General features: G+C 38.0%; 1 protein-coding gene across 2 annotated transcripts; it reads left to right on the top strand.

Annotated features, from left to right (window-relative positions):
* The first annotated feature begins 258 nt into the window (after positions 1-258).
* LOC127972457 (large neutral amino acids transporter small subunit 4-like) lies at positions 259-20,587 on the top strand. Of its 2 annotated transcripts, XM_052575949.1 has the most exons (15): positions 259-421; positions 1,830-2,055; positions 5,966-6,194; positions 6,289-6,344; positions 6,435-6,511; positions 12,084-12,176; positions 12,258-12,391; positions 12,756-12,952; positions 14,876-15,019; positions 15,964-15,981; positions 16,554-16,680; positions 16,822-16,954; positions 17,217-17,290; positions 17,380-17,503; positions 17,749-20,587. In XM_052575949.1, exons 2-15 carry the CDS (start codon positions 1,896-1,898, stop codon positions 17,908-17,910), a joined length of 1,728 nt encoding a protein of 575 aa, XP_052431909.1. In that variant the 5' UTR covers positions 259-421; positions 1,830-1,895; the 3' UTR covers positions 17,911-20,587. The 2 variants fall into 2 exon arrangements, with proteins under 2 accessions (XP_052431909.1, XP_052431910.1); XM_052575950.1 differs by lacking the exon at positions 15,964-15,981.
* The last annotated feature ends 5 nt before the right edge of the window (positions 20,588-20,592 follow it).

Here is a 20,592-nt window from a genome sequence, read left to right as displayed (position 1 = left end):
CGGTTTCTTTGTTTAGTTTGTGTGTGTGTGTGTGTGTGTGTGTGTTTTGTATGAATGTTTTAAAAGTCATAAACGGTAATCAAACACAGTAGCATGGCAGGAGAGACCACAACCCCACACAGTCCAGCGTGTTTTGTGAATTTTCTTTGAGCTGCAGCAAAATATAATGTGAAATTATTTATACATCTTCGACGAGCGGCGCTCTGATTGGCTAGTCTCATCTCTAGCTCAGGAGCCAGCCAATGGGCAAGTTGACTTGTTTGTGTGAAGCAAGAGGTGCAAATATAAAACCGAGAATAAGAGATGTTGGAATATAAACTGATACATGAACATAACCAAAAGAGTGAACTCGGCACCAGAAGGTCGTTTATACCTTTTAACCCTGAAGACAGCCGAAGCGAGGATTCGGTAAAGGAAATAGGTATGACTTTTTGTAAGGATGCTCTGTTGAAAGTTTACCTGTTAAGGCTGTTGATATTGTATTTGAAGCCCATTGCATTAGTTCATTCAAAATCATTTATGAAGAATAATTTTAGTTTTAACCCGATTATATTTTGCTAAAACATTAGAATCTGTTTTTTTTTTTTTTTTTTTTTTTTACAATTCTGCAAAATGACAACGACTATAGCACATTTCCACCTGTATTTTATAATGTCAGTACGTTTTTGCTTTATGAACTCTAGCTGAACTGAGACGTGTTGATTGATTTATATATAATGCGCTGTATAGTTTTATACCGCAACTTTGTTCGATGTCTACCGCAAGCAGCTGTGTATTATACTTGCACTAATAGCTTCGACAGTTATTTCCGAAAAATACTTAATGGTTGTCATGTACGTGGCGTTTAATTGGATTTTTCTTGTTATACGGGCTTTTAAATCTGCCGTCAGAAATCGTGTTTTGCAGTTTCATATCATGCATGGGAAATAGAACTGCTTGTACATCATATATGAGATCTATATATTTCAATATCCGCATTTATACAGCGAGTATATTTAGCTTAGTGCAGAAAAAAGTGTGAAGCGATAACAAGGAAGTGGGTTTATCGCGTCTGTTATTATTCAGTGTGCAGAGTGTATACATGGAGCAGCTGAGCTCTGTATGAGGAAGGAGGGGAGAGGGCTAACGTTACATACACACAGGCGGAGGCGATGATGATGATGCCTGTCCAGTTCAGACCAGTTTTAGGGTTGCTTGTTTTCCGCTACATACTGTTATCGTTAACACAAATGAGACACCGCGCACAAATCAGAAAAGAAAATGACCGATTTCCAATGCCTTTTATCTTAAGTTAACATATGAAATAGTTTGTACGAGATTATTTTGTATTTGGATTCAGCAAACCGCTTCGCTTTATGCAAAGATAAGAACAGAATCGTATCGTATAATTATAACGCAATGCAACTTCCCCGTGGTTAAATAGATTTTGGACAAAGATATGATTTGCAGCACAAAGCATCGACTCGCGCCGCACTGGTTCGAACCGGCTGGATCTTGGTCTCACGTGGAGCTGCTCTCTGAATCTGTTTAGCGCGTGGCCAATGAGGAGAGAAGCGAACGTTCGAACAGCCAATCGGAGGATAACAGGGCGAGACTAGAGCGGACAAATGGGCGGAGTTTCAATCAACAACAATCTCTTTTGAAACGGGTTTTTTATGAGCTGTTTTGGAAGACATAGAAATGGGAAATTTGTAAAAAAAAAAAAAAAAAAAAAACCTGTAAATTATCATGATACATGCATATAATATGTACATGTGCTTATAATTTAATATTATCATTAAAATGTACCATTAAATATCTAATGCCCAAATCAATTGCCACTTTCACAGGATTTCCCAGTGTTTAGGGGTTTATCCTAAGTATTACCAGCACAGACTGTATCATCTCCTTCAGTCATGGCCCCTTCACTGGCCACAGCCTTCTCCAGGCGATGGTGGATGGCGATTACCGCGGTGATCGAAAACCTGTTGTTCTCTGCTGTCCTGCTTGGATGGGGCTCACTGCTCATTATGCTAAAATCAGAGGGCTTTTACTCCTATCTCTGCAGAGAACCAGGTAAGGAAGAGGAGAAAAAGTGCACTCAGCGCAGGTTGCAAAAACAAAAATACATTTATTGACACTCATAAAGACATTTAATGCACTATAAATGCCAAATTTGAATGCTGCAAATAATTACATGAACATCAAAGGAAAATGGTACCTATATCTCATATTAATGGCTTTAATAGCTTAGTTTTGACATGTTCCCTTCTCAGATTTGAACAATAAATGTTTGGCTGCATGACCTAATATTTTTTGGGATGCAGTAACTTTAAACCCTCAAAAAAAAAAAAGGTTATTTGACCTACAACATTTTTTTTATTTCTCAATAGAGGCTGCTCTCTGAAACTGCAATGGTTTATATATTTTTTAATCACTTCATTGTGTCAGTAAATGTAATACAGCATGTGTGTCTGGCACCCATCACAAGGCTAGTGGAGGAATCCAAACCTGAATATCAGTCGATCACTAAGAGTCAGTGCACCTTATTTGGAAGCCTTCAAGCTTGTGTTGCCATTAGGAATTACAGACAGCATCTACAAGCTTGTTTGGCATCAGAACGTTGGCAAAGGGGGGCTAGATAACTTGAGCTCCGTCACAGAGTTGATTTCACGGTAAACAGACTAGAGGACATCAGTCTGCTTCGCTTATTATACAATACAGTAAAGAATCTTTCAAGTGCAGCTGTATCTTCTTAAGGTCTTAATATGAAATAAATAGTTGAATCAAACTATAAATCTTAAGAATACTTTAGAGAGACTTGCTTAATTAATCCAGATGAATGTGGACTCTTACTCAGGAACATACTGTTCAGATCTGCTTACAGCTCTTACAACACAATAATGTGTGTCCGGGTCATAACGTGTCTGGTACATCTATGAACAGTGTGTTCCTACTGATGTCCAAGATTAACTTTATTTATTTATATAACCTGCATCCATTCATTTACATCATGTACTGATGATCTTAAAATCATATTGCACCATTGCTAATGGAGTTCATGTAACTATTATTGGTAAGAAAAAACATGGAAGCCATGTGCTACTTAACCTTCTGGGTATGCAAAATAAATATATCCAACATATATATATGAGAGGGGAAAAGTGTGCAACAATGAAGAAAAGCTATGCTATTTGATTTTTGTTGACTGCTCATGTCTGTTCTTAATGTGTACTGTCAGGTGGTTGCTGGAAATTCGACATGGATGCTAGTGGTTTCATAATATCTGCTTGTTGACAACCGTCTGAGGTTTCCTTTAGAGCGTCATGTCTTGTTCTTCAAACACTTCTTTCTGTGCTGCTTTGTGACTTTTTCAGTGAACGAGTTCAGGAGTTCAGTTGCTCAGAACTGGCCCTGATTTATTTTTCCACTATGAAATCTGCCTCTTAAATGATTTAACACACCTTGGTGAAAACAAATTTATGCAATTTGTTTGAAGAATGAAAAAACAGCCTGGCTACTTTGATATCTTATGATCCATAAGTAAACACCATCTCCATGATATAAAGTGCACGTCTGGCCGGCGTTCTTCACTTCTGGTGTATGAGAGTTTGTGGTTCACACTGCGATGTGAAGTGTGACGGATTCCCAAAAACAAGAACCTGGCTTTTCTTCTCCTCCGATCTCCTTGCTGTTAGCTAACATTTAGTAATTGCTTGCTCAACACCATTTAGTCACTTTTATTGATGCGATATTGAGGGATAATGCAGATATCAGTGCACATTGCAATTCTGCACATTCACACTTCCCTTCTATCTTTCATTTAAACTGTTGTCAGCATCTAGTTCAGCGATTCCAGACACTGATGACACAAGGAAGTAAATGTGGCTCAAGCGTTTGCTCAATGTAAATATGAGATTATTTTGTTATCAGCTGCTTGGTTCTCTTTAATCAGCAGACGTGAGGAAACACTGACCAGGAAAATGCTTGTCTGGCTACATGCTTTGGCCTCGCACATCTGGCCGAGTCTGAGTTCATGATGTCTTTTGTGCTTCAGATTTGTGTTGAATTATTTTTCTGTTCTTCTCTCACTTCTTCATATCAAAGCAAATGGAAATTCAGGCCTGGCTGTCTTAGCTTTTTTTCCCGATTAGATCTAGTGGAACAATGGCTTATGAAACATTTGAAATAGAGCTCATTGCTTGTCTGAAAAGACCTAAAAGGTGAATCCAACAATACCTGTCAAGAACATCTGCAACTCCTATTTCATTCCAAAAGCAAAGAAAGAAATATTTTTCATGAAGAAAATGAAACCTGTTTTTGCATGTCTTTTTGTAAAATATTTATACAATTTTATGTATTTTTAATTTATATTTTATTTATGAAAAACACTTCAGTTATACACTACAATTTTTAAAAATGTTTTTAAGAGAAGTCTCTTATGCGAATCAAAGCTCCATTTATTTGATCAAAAAATATTTGATCTGTAATTTTGTGAAATATTTGTATAATTTATAATTAATTAATTAATTAAAGTAATTTCTAGAAATTTCTTCAGACATCATTCTACAATTCTGATCTGGCACTCAAACAAACAAACAAACAAACAATAAATATTAAAATTAAAATCAGGTTTTTTTTCTTTGTTGAAACCCTTTTTTCAGGATTCTTTGGTGAATAGAAAGCTTAAAAGAACACTGTTGAAATATATATTTTTTGTAATATTATAAATGTCTTTACTGTCAGAGTTGATAAATTTAATGTGCCCTAAATGTGTAATTTAAGTGCTAAATAGAAGTATGAAAAAATAACAAATAAAAATCCTGACCCCAAACTTCACATGCGATTCATTTATCGCATTCATTGTTATAAAAAAATAATAATAATAATTTAACAATCCAAGAAATCTTAACAGTCTCAAAATAGTCTTAATTTTTTATCCATTACATTTTATAAAATGTAATCTCCTTTTGAATTTGAGATGAAATGTGGCTCAAATTGTAGACTTAATAAGAGAGCAATGTTATTTATTAATTAATTTTGTGAAAAAGAGTAAAAACACTACTTTTGTGTCCGTCTGTAACTGCTAACTGCAGCAGCTATTGAAACTGGTGTGTATTGACTTAAGGCAGCTCCTCTTTTATTACTCAGCAAAACATCCAAAGCGCAGCAGATATGTGTCCTCTAAAAATCAATCATTGATGTTTAAAACCAATTCTTCTCATCTTCAGTCACCTCCTCAGGTCATCTCTGCTCCACAAACATAGTTCGTTTGTTTGTTTACTCATCACATTTGAACAAAAATCCCTCACACAAAGGCCCTCTGTCTCTTGCCCACCCTGTTATGTTCATAACAGCTTCCTCCATGTGCTGCAAACCGCCCCGTCCCCCATCTGTCCTTCCCAGAACAAGTTATTCCAGAACATCTTCAGGGCTGTTTGCGTTTTAAGAGAACACAAGGACAAACAGTGTTCTTGAATCTTCAAAAACCAAGTAGGAGACTCGTTACCCAGCCAAGGTATGATTATCCCTAGTCAAAACAAGCAGGGAAGCCTGGGTGAAACAACAGGGTTAAATGTTAGTCAAGGTGCTCTTGCCTAGTGGGAGGTAGGAAGGTGTTGGTTTTGGAGGCTGAGCTCCAATGGGGGTTCAGATTGACTCTCATTCTATTTCTGCTAGTTGTTTACTGTGTATAGCAGCTTGTTTATTTGAACCTTTGCCCAGCATCCTGGTGGCTTTGAGAGAGGGGCACGACGGTGGCCGATATATCTCACAAAGGTGTTTCGTGTTTTACTCCATTACTGGTTTCCTAGAAGTCAGGGTTCTAATTAGTCCATAGAGTTTCCATGTGAGTGTGTGACAGCTGACTACCCATCTGAAAAGACTGGCATGAATTTACACACTGGTCCACGTTGGTTAGTGCTAGTTTGGTTATTTAGATTGCTCAGTTTGGGTTCATTCTTTCCTGCCCTCTCCAATTCTCCAGGTAACAGTACAGGGCAGAACGTATCTGAGATTGAAAATGATACAACAGAAGTCCCAAAAGGGGAGGAGGAGGATAATCTTCAGATGAATGGCTGGGTTATCTGCAAAGAGCAAGATGAGATGCTGAACCTGGCCTTCACCATTGGCTCCTTCCTCCTCAGTGCCATCACTCTGCCCCTCGGCATCATCATGGACAAATACGGCCCGCGGAAATTAAGGCTGCTTGGCAGGTATAGGAGAAAAATACACTACATTCATGTGGTGAAAATATTATCATATATAAATTTATATTTACATATATAACCATATATAATCTTTTCCTAGTGCCTCGTTTGCCTTCTCCTGCATCCTGATTGCATATGGAGCAAATGACCCTAGAAGTATGTATTCAAATCCACATAAGACCACCACTCTGTTATTACCTGTCTGTCTCTGCTCTCTTTAACCTCTTTTGTCTGTTTCTTTTACAGATCTTTCCATCCTGATCTTCTTTGCCTTAGCCCTGAACGGATTTGGAGGAATGTGCATGACCTTCACCTCGCTCACAGTAAGTGCTCGTGTCATATTTGTGGGTCTCCATGGGTGTCCTCTGCAGTCTTTTGCACAAAGGCCATGGTGCAGTCTTGCTAACTGGCCACACGCCACTGTTTCCTGCTCCCAAACATTGCTGCATCATCATTTATTCATCCTTAAAGAGACTCTTTTCTGAGCTGGATTTCCAGCATCCTAGAAATGGCCTGATATTGACAGTGATTTGAAATAGTTTTTGATCAACAACCTAGAAACCACCTAGCAATGGCACTCTTAAAGACAGTGGCTGAATTCAAAATAACATACTATTCTATTTATGCCATCTAAAAGTATCGGAGAAATAGCAAGAGTTGTTTGTAGCATGACATTTCAAATTCAGACAGTCACTGCATTAATGAATCAATGACTCACTCATTTAAAGAAAAAAAGGGAAGAAAAAAGAATGTGGGGAAAATGGCCTAGTGGTTAGAGAGTTTGACTCCTAACCCTAAGGTTGTGGGCAATACCACGACTTAGGTGCCCTTGAGTAAGGCACCAAACCCCCAACTGCTCCCCATGCGCCGCAGCATAAATGGCTGCCCACTGCTCTGGGTGTGTGTTCACGGTGTGTGTGTGTGTGTGTTCACTGCTATGTGTGTGCACTTTGGATGGGTTAAATGCAAAGCACAAATTCTGAGTATGGGTCACCATACTTGGCTGAATGTCACGTCACATCACATCACATTAAAGAAAGTTACTTGCTGCAACCTGCTGATATAACCATGTAACCTCTAGAAAATGTCCATCGCTACACAGATCAGTCTGTTTCTAATCTATAGCACATTCCAAATCGGTCACTTATGAAGTTCTGTTGAGTATGCTGCCTTAGAATAGAGCTGAAGTAGACAGTATGTTCATTCAGAGCTGTTGTGTCCCTTTATCTAGTCATGTGTTCAGTGTAACATCTGCAGTGCATAGGGTTCATATTGTGAAACATCACCAGGAAATGTAAAGAGAGCACACTGGGTTGAAGTAAACAGGAAGTTGTGCTGATTGCCAGCTGAAAGGTGGTTGTCTCTTGTTTCTGCACGCTGATCTGACATCATAGGGTCTCGTGAGTTCATAGCTGAAGGCAAAGCCGTTGCCACAACCAGTTTCTCTGCTTGTGTTGTTGATGTTCTGTCCTGGGTTCTTCCTCTACATTTGCACCATGCCTCTGCCTGTCCAGGCAACCCTCCATGTGTTACATACACACAGAGAAAAACACACACACACAGAGTGAGTGAACTGGCATGCATGAGCGCAAAGTGGAACAGTACAGGCTGTTATCTCAGCTGTTGTGCTCTTATAACCCTTTCCCAGCTGTTCTGTATACTGTGTGTTGTGCACTGCTGGTAGTTGTGGCCAGAGGTTAGAACCTGGGGTTCACAGTATAGTTCTGACCGTCTGACATCTGTTGTTTGGATGTATCTCTTAATAGCTCCATTATTGTTACTATTTTTAGATTTATTAGGGATTTATTAAGGATCCTTTCTAAAGGCTGTTGGGCTATGCATTTAAACAAAACAAAGTTATCTTTCTCAGCGATTTTTCCAACCAATGGTTTGTCAACCGCCTAGATCAGTGTTTTGGTAACTACCCACAACCCTTGTAATGAAATATCGTTATTTATTAATTAGTGGTGTCACAATATACCAATATTGGTGATATTTGAAAATGAATAGTATACATACAATAATATGAGGACACATGATAAGCCAGCGACAACACCATTATGGAGCGTTAAACTCTCACTTGTGATTTGTTTCATTCATACTTGAAACCGGAGGGCACCCTCCTGGAGAAAGTCTACAAGTGAGACTCATAGGAGTAATAAAACAAATAACTTGCCAGCTGTCACTCGCTGTAGCTGAATAAAGAATAAAATGCATCATGAGAATAAACACACGATTACATCATTAAGCGATCTCAGGTATTTTCTTATGGATAATGTATATTTATATTGCAATGCTAATCGACTCACCCTTTATCAGCCGAAACCAGCCGAAACGTTCGAGGAACATGGCGGTGAGTTTTTCACTGTCAAGTAGTCTACCGCTCACACTTCCTTCAGAAATCTAGTTTACTGAACTGCAGAAGAGAAAGATTTCTGAACGTTGTATTTATTCTGAAGACAAACCCTAAGAGTGCAGGGTGAAGCTGTCTGTTTACCCTTCTTCCTCTTTTTTCCTCACTTTTCTGTCTCTCTGTCTGTGTCTCTGTGTTTGCTCACTCAGCAGTTAATAACCCAGCTGCAGTAGAGTGCCGCAGAGCTTGTGTTTCCTCCCAGCACACCTCATGTTTTCCCAGTGCACTGACTCAGCTTTCTGTTTAACGGCGGGACTGTCCCCAACCCCCTCCGCTGGCAGCAGTGTCCCAGCCACCTGATTTACTGTCTGCCCTCAATCCTTCATCCGTCCATTCCTCCAGCTCTCTTCTTTTCCCGATTTAGCTCTCTGTCTATCACTATCTGCCTTCCCACTGGCTCTGTGACAAGCAATCATATCAAGTCTTTCCCAACACAACCTCAGACGTTGGTTGTTTTGCTCTTAAAACCATCGACATCTGTTGACCAATGGGTTAAAATAAATATAGGTACATTATCTGAAACATCTTATTGTCTTGTTTTTAAGTAAATGTATATTATAGATACAGGATAGCCTGTTCCTCTTTATCTTAGCTCTGTTTTTTACTCTCTGATGCACTAATGCTGTTTTTTCTTCATTTCTGCATTTAATCCATTTGTAACCCATTTCTTTTATGATGCTGAGTGATGTGTAGATGAGAATAGAAAAATGGCTTAGGGTGGCGTTTAGACTCCAGAAAACATTAGATTAAAAAACACATGGTTATCAGAGACATGCTCTTCATGTTGTTCTCATTGGTGTTTTGCCATATGTCCTTTGGCAATGACTGAATGATGAATGTTTTTTATTTTATAATTAGTCATCTAAATGCGCCAGGGCCAACCAGTCATCTAAATTTGAAACAAATAATAATTAAGTGCATATTAAGTATGAATATCACAGACAGACAGTCTCTCTGTGACTCTCCTGCAGTTACATTAGGACTTAATGTCAGGATCTGGGCAGCCTTCACTGGCTTTTTCTTTCACTTCTGTCCCTGTGTTCATTTCCTCTCTCTTGTTGTCTTTTTAACAGGGTAGCAAGTATGATTTAGCCACTTCATTGCCCTCCCCCTTAACCCATTTACAGTGACTCACCGTCCTTCCTCACACAGAGACAGAGAGCTGGAAAAAGGATTAGACACCTTTCTGTGGTCATATGTTGCACAAACGGAGATGAGTAAGCCAAATTCATATTGAGGATGGGTGTGATTTCTCATTAAAACATTTATTGATTTGTTTTCCCGCAAAACCATAACACATAAATCAGTTTTGACTGGTGTTTTTGGAAAGTGGGACACAATACTTCAACACGAGCATTTCTGAATTTCGCTTGTAATTCAACAAATCAGTCAAGTATTGCACTCAGTGACTTCAGTAAACACCAATCCCTAATTAAATCTGCTTCTGGGAAGCTCAAGGCTAAAAATAGCACGCACTTTAAATGATTTATAATGCAAGTTCAGACAACCCCAGCCCAACAGTTAAAACACCCAGTGACACAATTAACAAGATATCACTATTTTTCTCTAATAAACACTACTGCTTAAATGATTATGGCAAGATTCTTCAGTTTAAAAAAAAAAAAAAAAAAATGTTATACAATTTAAAATAGATGTTTTCTTTTTGAATATATTTTAAAATGCAATTTACTCCTGTGATGGCAAAGCTGAATTTAGTATCACATGATCCTTTAGAAATCATTCCGATATGCTAAGTCTTATTTTAAATTTTTTTAATCATTATCTTTGTTGAAAATGTTGATAATTCTTATTAATAAAATAAATTTGCATATTATTAAAACTTATAACTCTCAATTTTGAATAGAACATTGCTAGCAATAAGTGTCTGACGTCACGTGACCGCCTGCAGCTGGTGAATGTCTGTGAAAGCAGAAGAACATAGTGTTGTTAGAACAGTCTCTTGGTACTTCACATGTTAATCAACTCCAAGAAATAGCCATTACTCTCCGTCTCACAGGCCCATCATGTGGAGTTCTGTTCGTCGTTGGCTTTGTTCCTGCACTGCCTCTTCAGCCACAGGCACAATGCTGCCTAGGGCCGCTGAGTGTGTGAGAGTTATTGTGAGTGTCATCTGGGATGTTTTGGCTCTGAGATGACCTTTACTCTAATTAGAGGCAGCGAATGACGTCTGGGTTGGGTTCCAACGGAAAGCTTTCCTTCGTTCTTTGTTTTTAACAAGCTTTTAGAGTCGACTGTGGAGCAAGCGTGAAGTGGAAGATGTCCAGAGAGTTCTTAGAAAATCTTGAACTGTGTGTTGTGGAGGAGATGCCATATACAGCAAGACGCTGGCAGCTGTCGACGGGTGGGAAGTAGAAGAATTGGAAATGGAAATTACCTACGAAATAAGGAACATGTACTATAACAATATGACACCCTGCAAGTCTAACAAAAAATAGGACAATAAAATAAAAATAATGGTGTGACATACTATACTCCAAATATAAAACTATTTACTAAGAGAATTTAGCTAATTATTTTATATTTATTATACATTCAGGTTGACCACAATAAGAGACTAAGTGGAACATTTGTACTTAAATAAAATGTAATTGTACTTAATTATACTTAATTCAAATGTCAAAACTTTTACATGCATTACTAAAATACTAGTGTAAAAAAAAGTTTCTTATAAAATTATATGAATTAATTACATTATTCTATGTTTTTATTTCATTCCTATTTTATGTTTTATTATCTGTGTCTTGTTTTTTTTGTTGTTTTTTTTGTGTGAGCTTCTGTCGCCAAGATCAATTTAAATACATTTAAAAAAATAAAATAAATAAATTTCAATGCAAATTTAAAAAAAAAATCTGTTAAAATAAATAATAATTATTAAAAAAAAAATTGTTTTTAATAAAATGCCACAAATATTCAAGAGTGCTGTAGACTAATGATCTTTAAGAATTCTCCTGAAGAATATTATTGATACTATTGAAGAATACCCTCTTGCTCTCTCTGCCCCACTTCGTTCTCACATTCTCTGTCGTTCTCTATCTTCCTCCCTCTATATTTTCTTGGTGGGGTCTGACAGTTGTTTACCCTGACAGTGCAGTTTCTCCGCCCAGCTCAAAGACAGCAGCGTTAATATGCAAGCTTCTCCAGTGTCCCGCGACTTTCTCTCACTGCTAAAATTATTCTCGGCTTGCAGTTGCCTTTGCAGTGCCCCTCCTAATTGTTGCTCCCACCAGAGAATATCACTGTTACACTGACGTAATGTTTACTTTCATACCTTCTGTATATCTGACATGTTTACAGTGGCTCCTGTTACAAGAAATCTATGTTTGTTTTGCTTGTGGTTTGAATATTATGTTGACAATATAGATAAATATATTTGCTTTTTATACTCATGACGGACACTAGGCCCAAGTACAGTCACTAAAAATGTTAACTTATTTTTATTCCCCTGTTTGTCTTTTCTGTAGCTTCCCAACATGTTTGGTGATCTCCGCTCCACTTTCATTGCACTCATGATTGGCTCGTATGCCTCATCCGCTGTCACCTTCCCAGGGATAAAGGTAAATCTGAGTCCCAGGTTAGACTTATTTAATAAGCCGAGCTTAAATGAGTGATATTGATGATGATTGTTGCTCTATCAGGTGATCTACGACCTCGGTATTGCCTTCATCACCATTCTTCTGGTGTGGGCTGGCTGTGCCGGCCTGGTCTTCATCAACTGCTTCTTCAACTGGCCACTCGAGCCCTTCCCAGGACCTGAGGACATGGATTTCACGTATGTAGTTCAGCGTCTGTGCATTGCTGATGTTTTTTAAAGGAATTAGTACTTTTATTGAGCTAGGATGCTTTAACTCGATCAAGAGTGATAGTTAAGACATTTACAAAAGATTTCTATTTTAAATAAACGCTGTTCTTTTGAACTTCCTATTCATCAAAGAATTCTGAAAAAATGCCACACAATTTTTTTGAACATCGATAATAATTAGAAATGTTCCTTGAGCATGATTTCTGAAGGATCATGTGACACTGAAGACTGGAGTAATGATACTTGAGTTCACAGGAATAAATAACAATTTAAAATGGATTACTGTACATTTTACATATTGTGTATCTCACGCTCAAATTGGTCTCTTTAACAGTGTGAAGATCAAGTTCAGCTGGCTGGGCTTTGACCATAAGATCACAGGGAAACAGTTCTACAGGCAGGTGACCACGGTTGGCCGGAGGTTGAGTGTTGGCAACTCAATGAAGAGCAATCCACAGCAGCTCGCCGCTCAAGACGGCAATAACCTCTGCCTATCAACCCTCGATCTGGAGGTCCAGTCTGAGCAGGAATGTGAGTACAATTCTTACTGACATGTTTTTATTGACCAGTGTTATTTATCATCTAAAAAGTCTGAAAACATTAAAATCTGGGAATTTTTAATATGTTAAAATAGTAGTTTTAGGATATAGATTTCTAAAGGGTTAGTAGTACACCCAAAAATGAAAATTTTGTAATTAACTACTCACCCTCATGACGTTCCAAACAGTTTGTAATGACATGAGGGTGAGTAATTAATGACAGAATTGTCATTTTTGGGTTAACTAACACTTTAAGTTTTAGGAAATTAAAAACAAAGAAAAGTTCTAAAAATAAAGGCCGTAAGAGATGAAGAAGAAATTCAATCAAATTGGTCAGCTCAGATGTTCTTTCACCAAACACAATTCATTTTTCAGTTTAATTCATAGCAAATCATTCATATTGATTTGCTGATCAAACGTTTTTTAAATATTGATTTGCTGATAAAATGTTTTCTAAAGATAAATAATACAAATAAATAATAAAAAAAAAATATATTTTTTAATAAAATAAAACAGTATGTGTCATTCAGGTTTTATTTTAATGAGCTGGTGACATGAGTGCCAAGGAATTTAAAGTTATCTGTAATGCAACTTGATTGGTAATTATGTTGACAGAATAGTCGTTATCGGATTACAAAATCTCATTTATTTCCATTGTTTTAATGTCTTGAACAAAGTTCTTGTTCATCAAATTGAAGTAATCCCAAATTCATGCATATTTCTGAAAGAACTGGACAGAACAGAGAGAGACTTGGCTCTCACCATTGTACAGCATCTTCCCCCTCGCTGTGTGCCCCTTGCTGTCCAGACATGCAGGGAATATTTGAGCAGACGTGGGGCGGTGTTAATGAACGCTCCTCAGTAAATCCCCTTTATTGTGCATGGGGATTCCTTCATTAACCATAAGCACGGTTTCTGACATCTGAGGTTGCCAAACCACTCAAGGCTGCAGACACATGCTGCGTTTGCACTTTGCTTCTACTAACCCAAATCTGTGATGTGCAATTATTCCAAATTCACCTCAAACTTGTCAGAATACTGCAAACTCACTCACTCCCCACCGGCACCTTTTTTTGGGTTCTGCAGCCCGCAGCGGGGCTCCCGGTTGGGCTCTTTTGTAATAAACGGAGCGTGCAATTGATTTAGACTGCGTTTCTGGAGGAGCCATGGCACTGGTGAATGTCTGGGGCTAAAATTGGCAGCGGTGGAGATGGTGGCGGTTGAGAGGGCATGTAGCGCCGAAGAGCTATTTTAGAGACGCTGCTGGAGATGTTTGAGATAGAGAGACTGATGCTGATCCCGTCTTACTGTCATCCTTAGAGTGCTAATGCCTTCACCACCCTGTGTTTCCATTACTGCAGTCTATTACTGACTCATTGTCGGCAGCTGGAAAGTCTGAGTGTGTGTGTGTGTGCTTAGGGACATAATGAGATTGTTTGTATGTGTGCATGTGAACCAGAGCATATCAGGTGTGTTGAGGTCAGATTCCCAATGTACCAGGTAACAGGCATTGTAAAGGCCTCTCTAGTGCTGGTCAGTGGATGCATGTATGGCACTCGAATTAGTGGATTATTAACAAACCCAGAACCCCCCGCCTCTGTGTTGCTGTGGCATTGAAGTGTTGCCTGGCCATCCAAACAACCACAGAATTTTCCATGTGAACAGAACCCTGTGGGGCCTGCATACTTTTGCCATTTTTTAAAGGCATTGAAGCATCCTGGTTAAATTGAGATGACCATGTTAATAATGGTTTTCCATGGAAAGATGCTTCTGGAAATGCCATGGCAGTACGAATAGGTGCATAATTTAAGGTGTTGGGTGTCCAATCACAGTGTACAATTTTGACCTGTAACTAGAATTTTCTTTAATAAGAAGGATTGTTATTGATGATAGTTTTATTAAATGTGTTTTTCAGCCCAGTCCTTCATGCGGAGCATCTTTAGCCCCATATTCATGCTCAGCCTCATCACAATGTGTGTGACTCAGCTCCGTCTCATCTTCTACATGGGGGCCATGAACAATATTCTGGAGTCCCTTGCTGGTGGAGACCTAAGCAAAGGTATGTGTGTTTGACAAATGCTGTGTGATACTTCAGGATAATAGCTGTTTCTGTTGCTCAAACGCTGAATGTCACCTGTGGAACAGAGAGCAACAGTTGGTTTCCAGAAGTAAAGGTCCCATTCATTTTCTCCATAGAGAAATAGATTTTTATGATGTCATAGAATTTGTTGCAGCCAAAGAGATTTATATGTAATTACAGAACGTTTATACAGTATTCTACATACATACATACATACATACATACATACATATATATATATATATATATATATATATATATATATATATATATATATATATATATATATATATATATATATATATATATAATGAAGTGATTTTGTTATGTTTACATTTATATAATTCTGTCTACTTATATTAGAATTGTTTGTGATTTTTTGCAATATGTAAATTATATTTATTTTATGTAATTTTACACACACACACACACACACACATATATATATATATATATATATATATACATACATTTTCATATATACATTGTATATATATACACACACACACACATACACACTTAAAAAGCTTTTTTTATATATATTTTTCAGAAAAACACTGCTTTAAATTTGTGTAAAAATTTTTGTAATATTATAATTCATTTTGTAGCTGTATGGCTTGGTTCGAGGCTTAACCTCTTTATTGAAGATTTATTTGAAATGCCTATGGAGAAAATGACTGGGAAATTGGGGGGAAAAAGGTTGCTAAAAGGCACTACTGCAGTCTAGTCTTCTCCTCTTACAGCTTCCTTCTTAAAATGTTCTCTAATATCACATGCTGTGATTGGCTGCCTAACACTATTAATCATGTGTTTAATATGAAGTCGGATGGCCACAGCAGGTCCACGTTACTAATTCCTTGCTGTCTGTCTCTTGTCCTCTGTTTGCACTCTCTTCTGTCATGCTGCTTGGTGTGTTTTTTCAGTGGAGAGGATGGAAATGGGTAAGACTGCAGGCAAAATGAGATGCATTCTTGATTCACTTGTCTCAAACTAACCCCCACCAAGTTCCTTCCTCCTTCACCTCCTTTTCCACCTTCATTTGACATTGATTCATGTTGTCAATGTAAAAGCCCTTGGTGGTTAGAGACCGACTGGATGCAGTGCACAGTTTTAATGTCCATCCAATCGTTCACCTGTCCACCTAACCTTCATAGGAGCAAGTCATGGGTCATCAAATGCTGTAAATTCCAGATTTTTATGAAACAAATAATGCAGTTTAGTGTTAAATAATTGTAATGTTCCATCTCAAGTTAAAAGGATACAATATTTTTTATAAAAAATATATATTGTTATTTTAATATATTATAGTATATTTTTATGTATACATTATTTACTTGTTCTATTTTGTCCACGTTTTTACTGTGATTTACCATCTTACTGACTTTTGAATTGTAGCATATCTGTATTACAGTAGCACGTCATAAAAGTAGGCATCGTTGTCTGCCGAAATGAACCCCTTTTGATGTAATGACCCTTGAAACAATGTTAAAACTCAACTTTATTTCTTTCTCAGTGAGCATGTACACATCTATATTCGGGGTGCTACAGTTGCTGTGTCTCTTGACGGCCCCTGTGATTGGTTACGTCATGGACTGGAAGCTCAAAGAGTGTGAGGACGAAAATGAGAAACAAGTCGCAAAGTGAGTGTAACACTGAGCGTCCTGCTGCCTAATGCATCATTTTGACTCTTACCACCAACCAGTCCAATCCGCAATTGTTTTTTGATTATAAGCTTAATGTGGCAACGGATCTGTGTAATGCACTTATGGCTTTTCCTTCAGGGATCCTAGCCAGCCAAAGAAACCTGACAGACAGATCCAGAAGATCACCAATGCCACCCGTGCATTCATCTTCACTAATTTGCTGATGGTTGGCTTTGGCATAACCTGCCTGGTGCCCAATCTTCATCTACAGGTAACTGAGAGCAAAACATCGGTCTCATTGTCAGCAGAATGATAAAGTACCCAATCGGGGAGAAAGTGGTGCAGAGCCACTCACGTTATTGCAGCTGATGGATTGGGATGCAATAGCACAACAGCGCCCCTCAGTGGCAGCACTAACTCTGACTTTATTTTAAAGCTAGCGACTGGCCATTATTTATTCATTACAAATATTAGAGTTATTTTTGCTGTGGTGAAGAACTGAGTAACCTTGGTTTCTTGTTTTTATTTTCTAGATTTTGTCCTTTGTGTTGCACACCATTGTTAGAGGCTTCATCCACTCTGCCGTTGGGGGCTTGTATGCAGCTGTGTAAGTATGGCTTTGAGTTGTGGATGTGGATTGGAGTTGCTTTTAATCATGTATAAAGAACAATGTTGTTCTTGTTTTTATGAATGCAGGTACCCATCTTCTCAGTTTGGAAGTCTGACGGGAATGCAGTCCCTCATTAGTGCACTTTTTGCATTGTTGCAACAGCCTCTCTTCATGGCCATGATGGGTCCACTGGATGGGGATCCACTCTGGGTGAGCAGACAGTCTGTTACTGATATTTAAAGCGATAATTCATCCACAAATCGTGCCTATAATTTTAAATCAAAACATCTTGACTCAGTCTTGCAGTGAATTGTCAGACTAAACTCTGCCCTTCCTTACAATCAATTACAAGCTTGCCTCCAGATCTGCCTCCCGTCTCCTTTTTCTTTTCTGATAATCTATTTTACTTTAATTTGTGCTTGCTCATATCTAAGCTCTAATGTCTTTCTGCTTAGGTTAATGTGGGGTTGCTGGTCCTGAGCATGCTGGGATTCTGCCTGCCCAGTTATCTTCTGTGCTATGGCAGGCGGCTGCTCAGAGAGAAGCAGGAGCGCGAGGAAGACCCCAAGATCTACGTCCAGATCAACAACGGCACAACCCCTGAGGCCTTTATCTAACTGCAATGCACAAATGACAGAGGCGAGCATAAAGAGCAGGAAGAAGGAGAGTGGGAAATAAAAGAAGACAACTGAAAGTCACAAGAAGAGTGATTAACACCTCCCTGAGCCCTCCTTCTGTCTGTCACACACATTAATGTATTCCCAACAAGCACACAACACTCAAAAAGGCACAAAATACAGCCAAAGCAACCGAGAGTCTCACAATGTGCCACAAAACACACGTTTACACACAAAGGACTGAATGGACACTGTGAAACACAGGTCTAGAAAACAAATGATGCCCTTGTCCTTGAAACAGACAAGGACTTCTAGACTTCATATCCGGCCTGACATGAAAGAAGAGAAAGGCCTTCTTTTCTCATGATTCTACCTTTTGAATTTCAGACCATGATGATACAAAAGACGAAGCAGATTCGGTGTAATTCTGTCAGGTTTAAGGAAGCCTGATGACGCTTCCTGAACAGAGTATTACTACGTCACTAGTGTTCAGCTTTGTTGCCAAGCTTGTTTTCTGCAACTAAAAATCCATTTGTGAACTGATTTGAAACCACTATGAACACTTTACTTTGCTCTCAGCTCATAAAGCTGCTGAAAATCGAGACGAGGACCCTCCATCGCGGTTTGAATATGACAAACTGACTAACCACCTTAAAGCAGAACGACTCTGCTTGTTATCTGTCCCATATGGGTTTTCAATGGAAGTGGGCAGATTTTAGATTTGAATCTCATACAGTATATACAGTACCAGCATGCTTTAGACAGCACGAGCATGAAACTACAGCTTTGTCTGAACTGGGCTGATTTTAAAGGACTTTTGGACCATGCAATCTGAGACTAATTAAACCTAAAACACAATTTTAGTATGAGAATTGTACTATTATTTGCTATGGCATGCAGATTCAGTACACTTACGTGCAATTTTGTTCATATCAGTCCATTCAGAAGTTGTAGAAGACACGTGAGTCTAAAAGGTTTGGGTTAAGGTGGTATTTTGGGGATTAGCTTCACATTTCGATCAAGACTGACTATCTTCACCAGCAATACTCGTACCGTTTCCTATACCACTTCTCATGCAGTTCTACTGGTTGAGCTTCACTTGTGTTTATGTCCTTGTATTGACTCAAACGACTATTCAGGGTGTTTCACTTTTAGAGTAATAATTCATTTCAGATGTCACCTGCAATATGATCCCTTCAAGCTCTGCTTTGCCACTTGTGCGTTGAGGGGTATACAATCAGACACAGTGTACTCTCTGTAAAGAGATTAGATGCCATTATCATATAAATATATACACATATATATATATATATTGCACTACAGGGTTTATAATTACAGAGGTGCTTACATTAGCCATTACGGAGTATATGCGTTCTGTTCCAACCTCATACATACATGGAAACCATGTTAGCCATACAGGTCGCAAGATTTTTGTGCGTTCTCATGATTTCTTGGTTGGCTACCATTTAACTACGGTGCTTACTAGAATAGAAAAGCAACAAGATTTCTGTGTTGATCAAGACACAGAAACCGAATACAGAATTTAGTTGGCTACTCAACCTTGTGGTGATAAGAACTTGAATTTAATTCATAGCGATTTAAAAAGGGAGACTTTTGAGACATGCTTGACGACAATCCCTTTAGAAAACACATATATTTGTAGCTTATAATGGGTTTCAGGCCAGTATTGTACCCTTTGAAAGATCAAATGTGGTAACTCATAAAATTGAGTGAAATTGGGTATTTTAGACTGATATTTCTCGTGACAGATGGGTATTTTCAGAAAATAGTGTGAAAAATTATGTCAAAATCAAATATCTTGCAACCATTTTTCTTGATTCCAGTGTTGTAGTTAATGTGTTTTGCTTAAATCACTGAACATTGCTCAGCAAAATATGGATTTGAAAAATGGTAGGGTCAGGGTTAAGTCACAACCTCACTTACTTTAACAGTATTTTCATTTTAAACGTATTTGAAATTCTGTTTGTATGAGATTCTGGATGAGTTCATATTTTCTCAACAGTGGCCATAAATGTGACCTTATTTTATGACCCCTCTGAAGAGGAACAGGTCAGATCCACCTAGCAACATCCACTTATTGTCTGACATCATTTTTTGTGAATATCTTGTCAGAGCTGAGGCTAGAAGCGAGTCCTGGATGGACTGCATTTGCTGGCTTGAACATAATTGGATATTGCAAGTGAATTCCAATCTAAAGCAGTACTGTACTAGGCATAATGAATGTGAGAGCAAACCCCTTTGCTCTCAGAATGAGAGAAGTAGCACTTTTTCTCACTGCCATACCTTAAATGTTCATTCTTTTCTCAAGTAACAATTCACATTTTATTTTGATTTTAAATGTTGATTTATTATACCCCAGTGTGGAAAATAAAAAGAGTATGAAAAATCAGCTTTAACACCAATATTTTCTTTCTGTATTGTATTTTTTGTGTAATTTGTTGATTATTTCTTTGATTCTATCTAACCTGTTTTGTGTTTTCAGTTATGTATATTTGTACATATTTTTCTATATTTTTTTTTCCTTTTTTTGTGTGGGTGTTTTACTGTATTTTGGCTTTTGGTTTTCTTCATTCTATCACTATATAGCAACTTTCTGAATAAATGTCCCAAAAAATATATCAGATATGTGAAATTAAATAAAAACATTTGTATGAAATGTTT

This window comes from Carassius gibelio, chromosome B15 (assembly GCF_023724105.1).
Source record: "Carassius gibelio isolate Cgi1373 ecotype wild population from Czech Republic chromosome B15, carGib1.2-hapl.c, whole genome shotgun sequence".
NCBI lineage: Eukaryota > Metazoa > Chordata > Actinopteri > Cypriniformes > Cyprinidae > Carassius > Carassius gibelio.
Note: the sequence above shows the minus strand (reverse complement) of the source record. Positions and strands in the feature narration are given on the sequence as shown.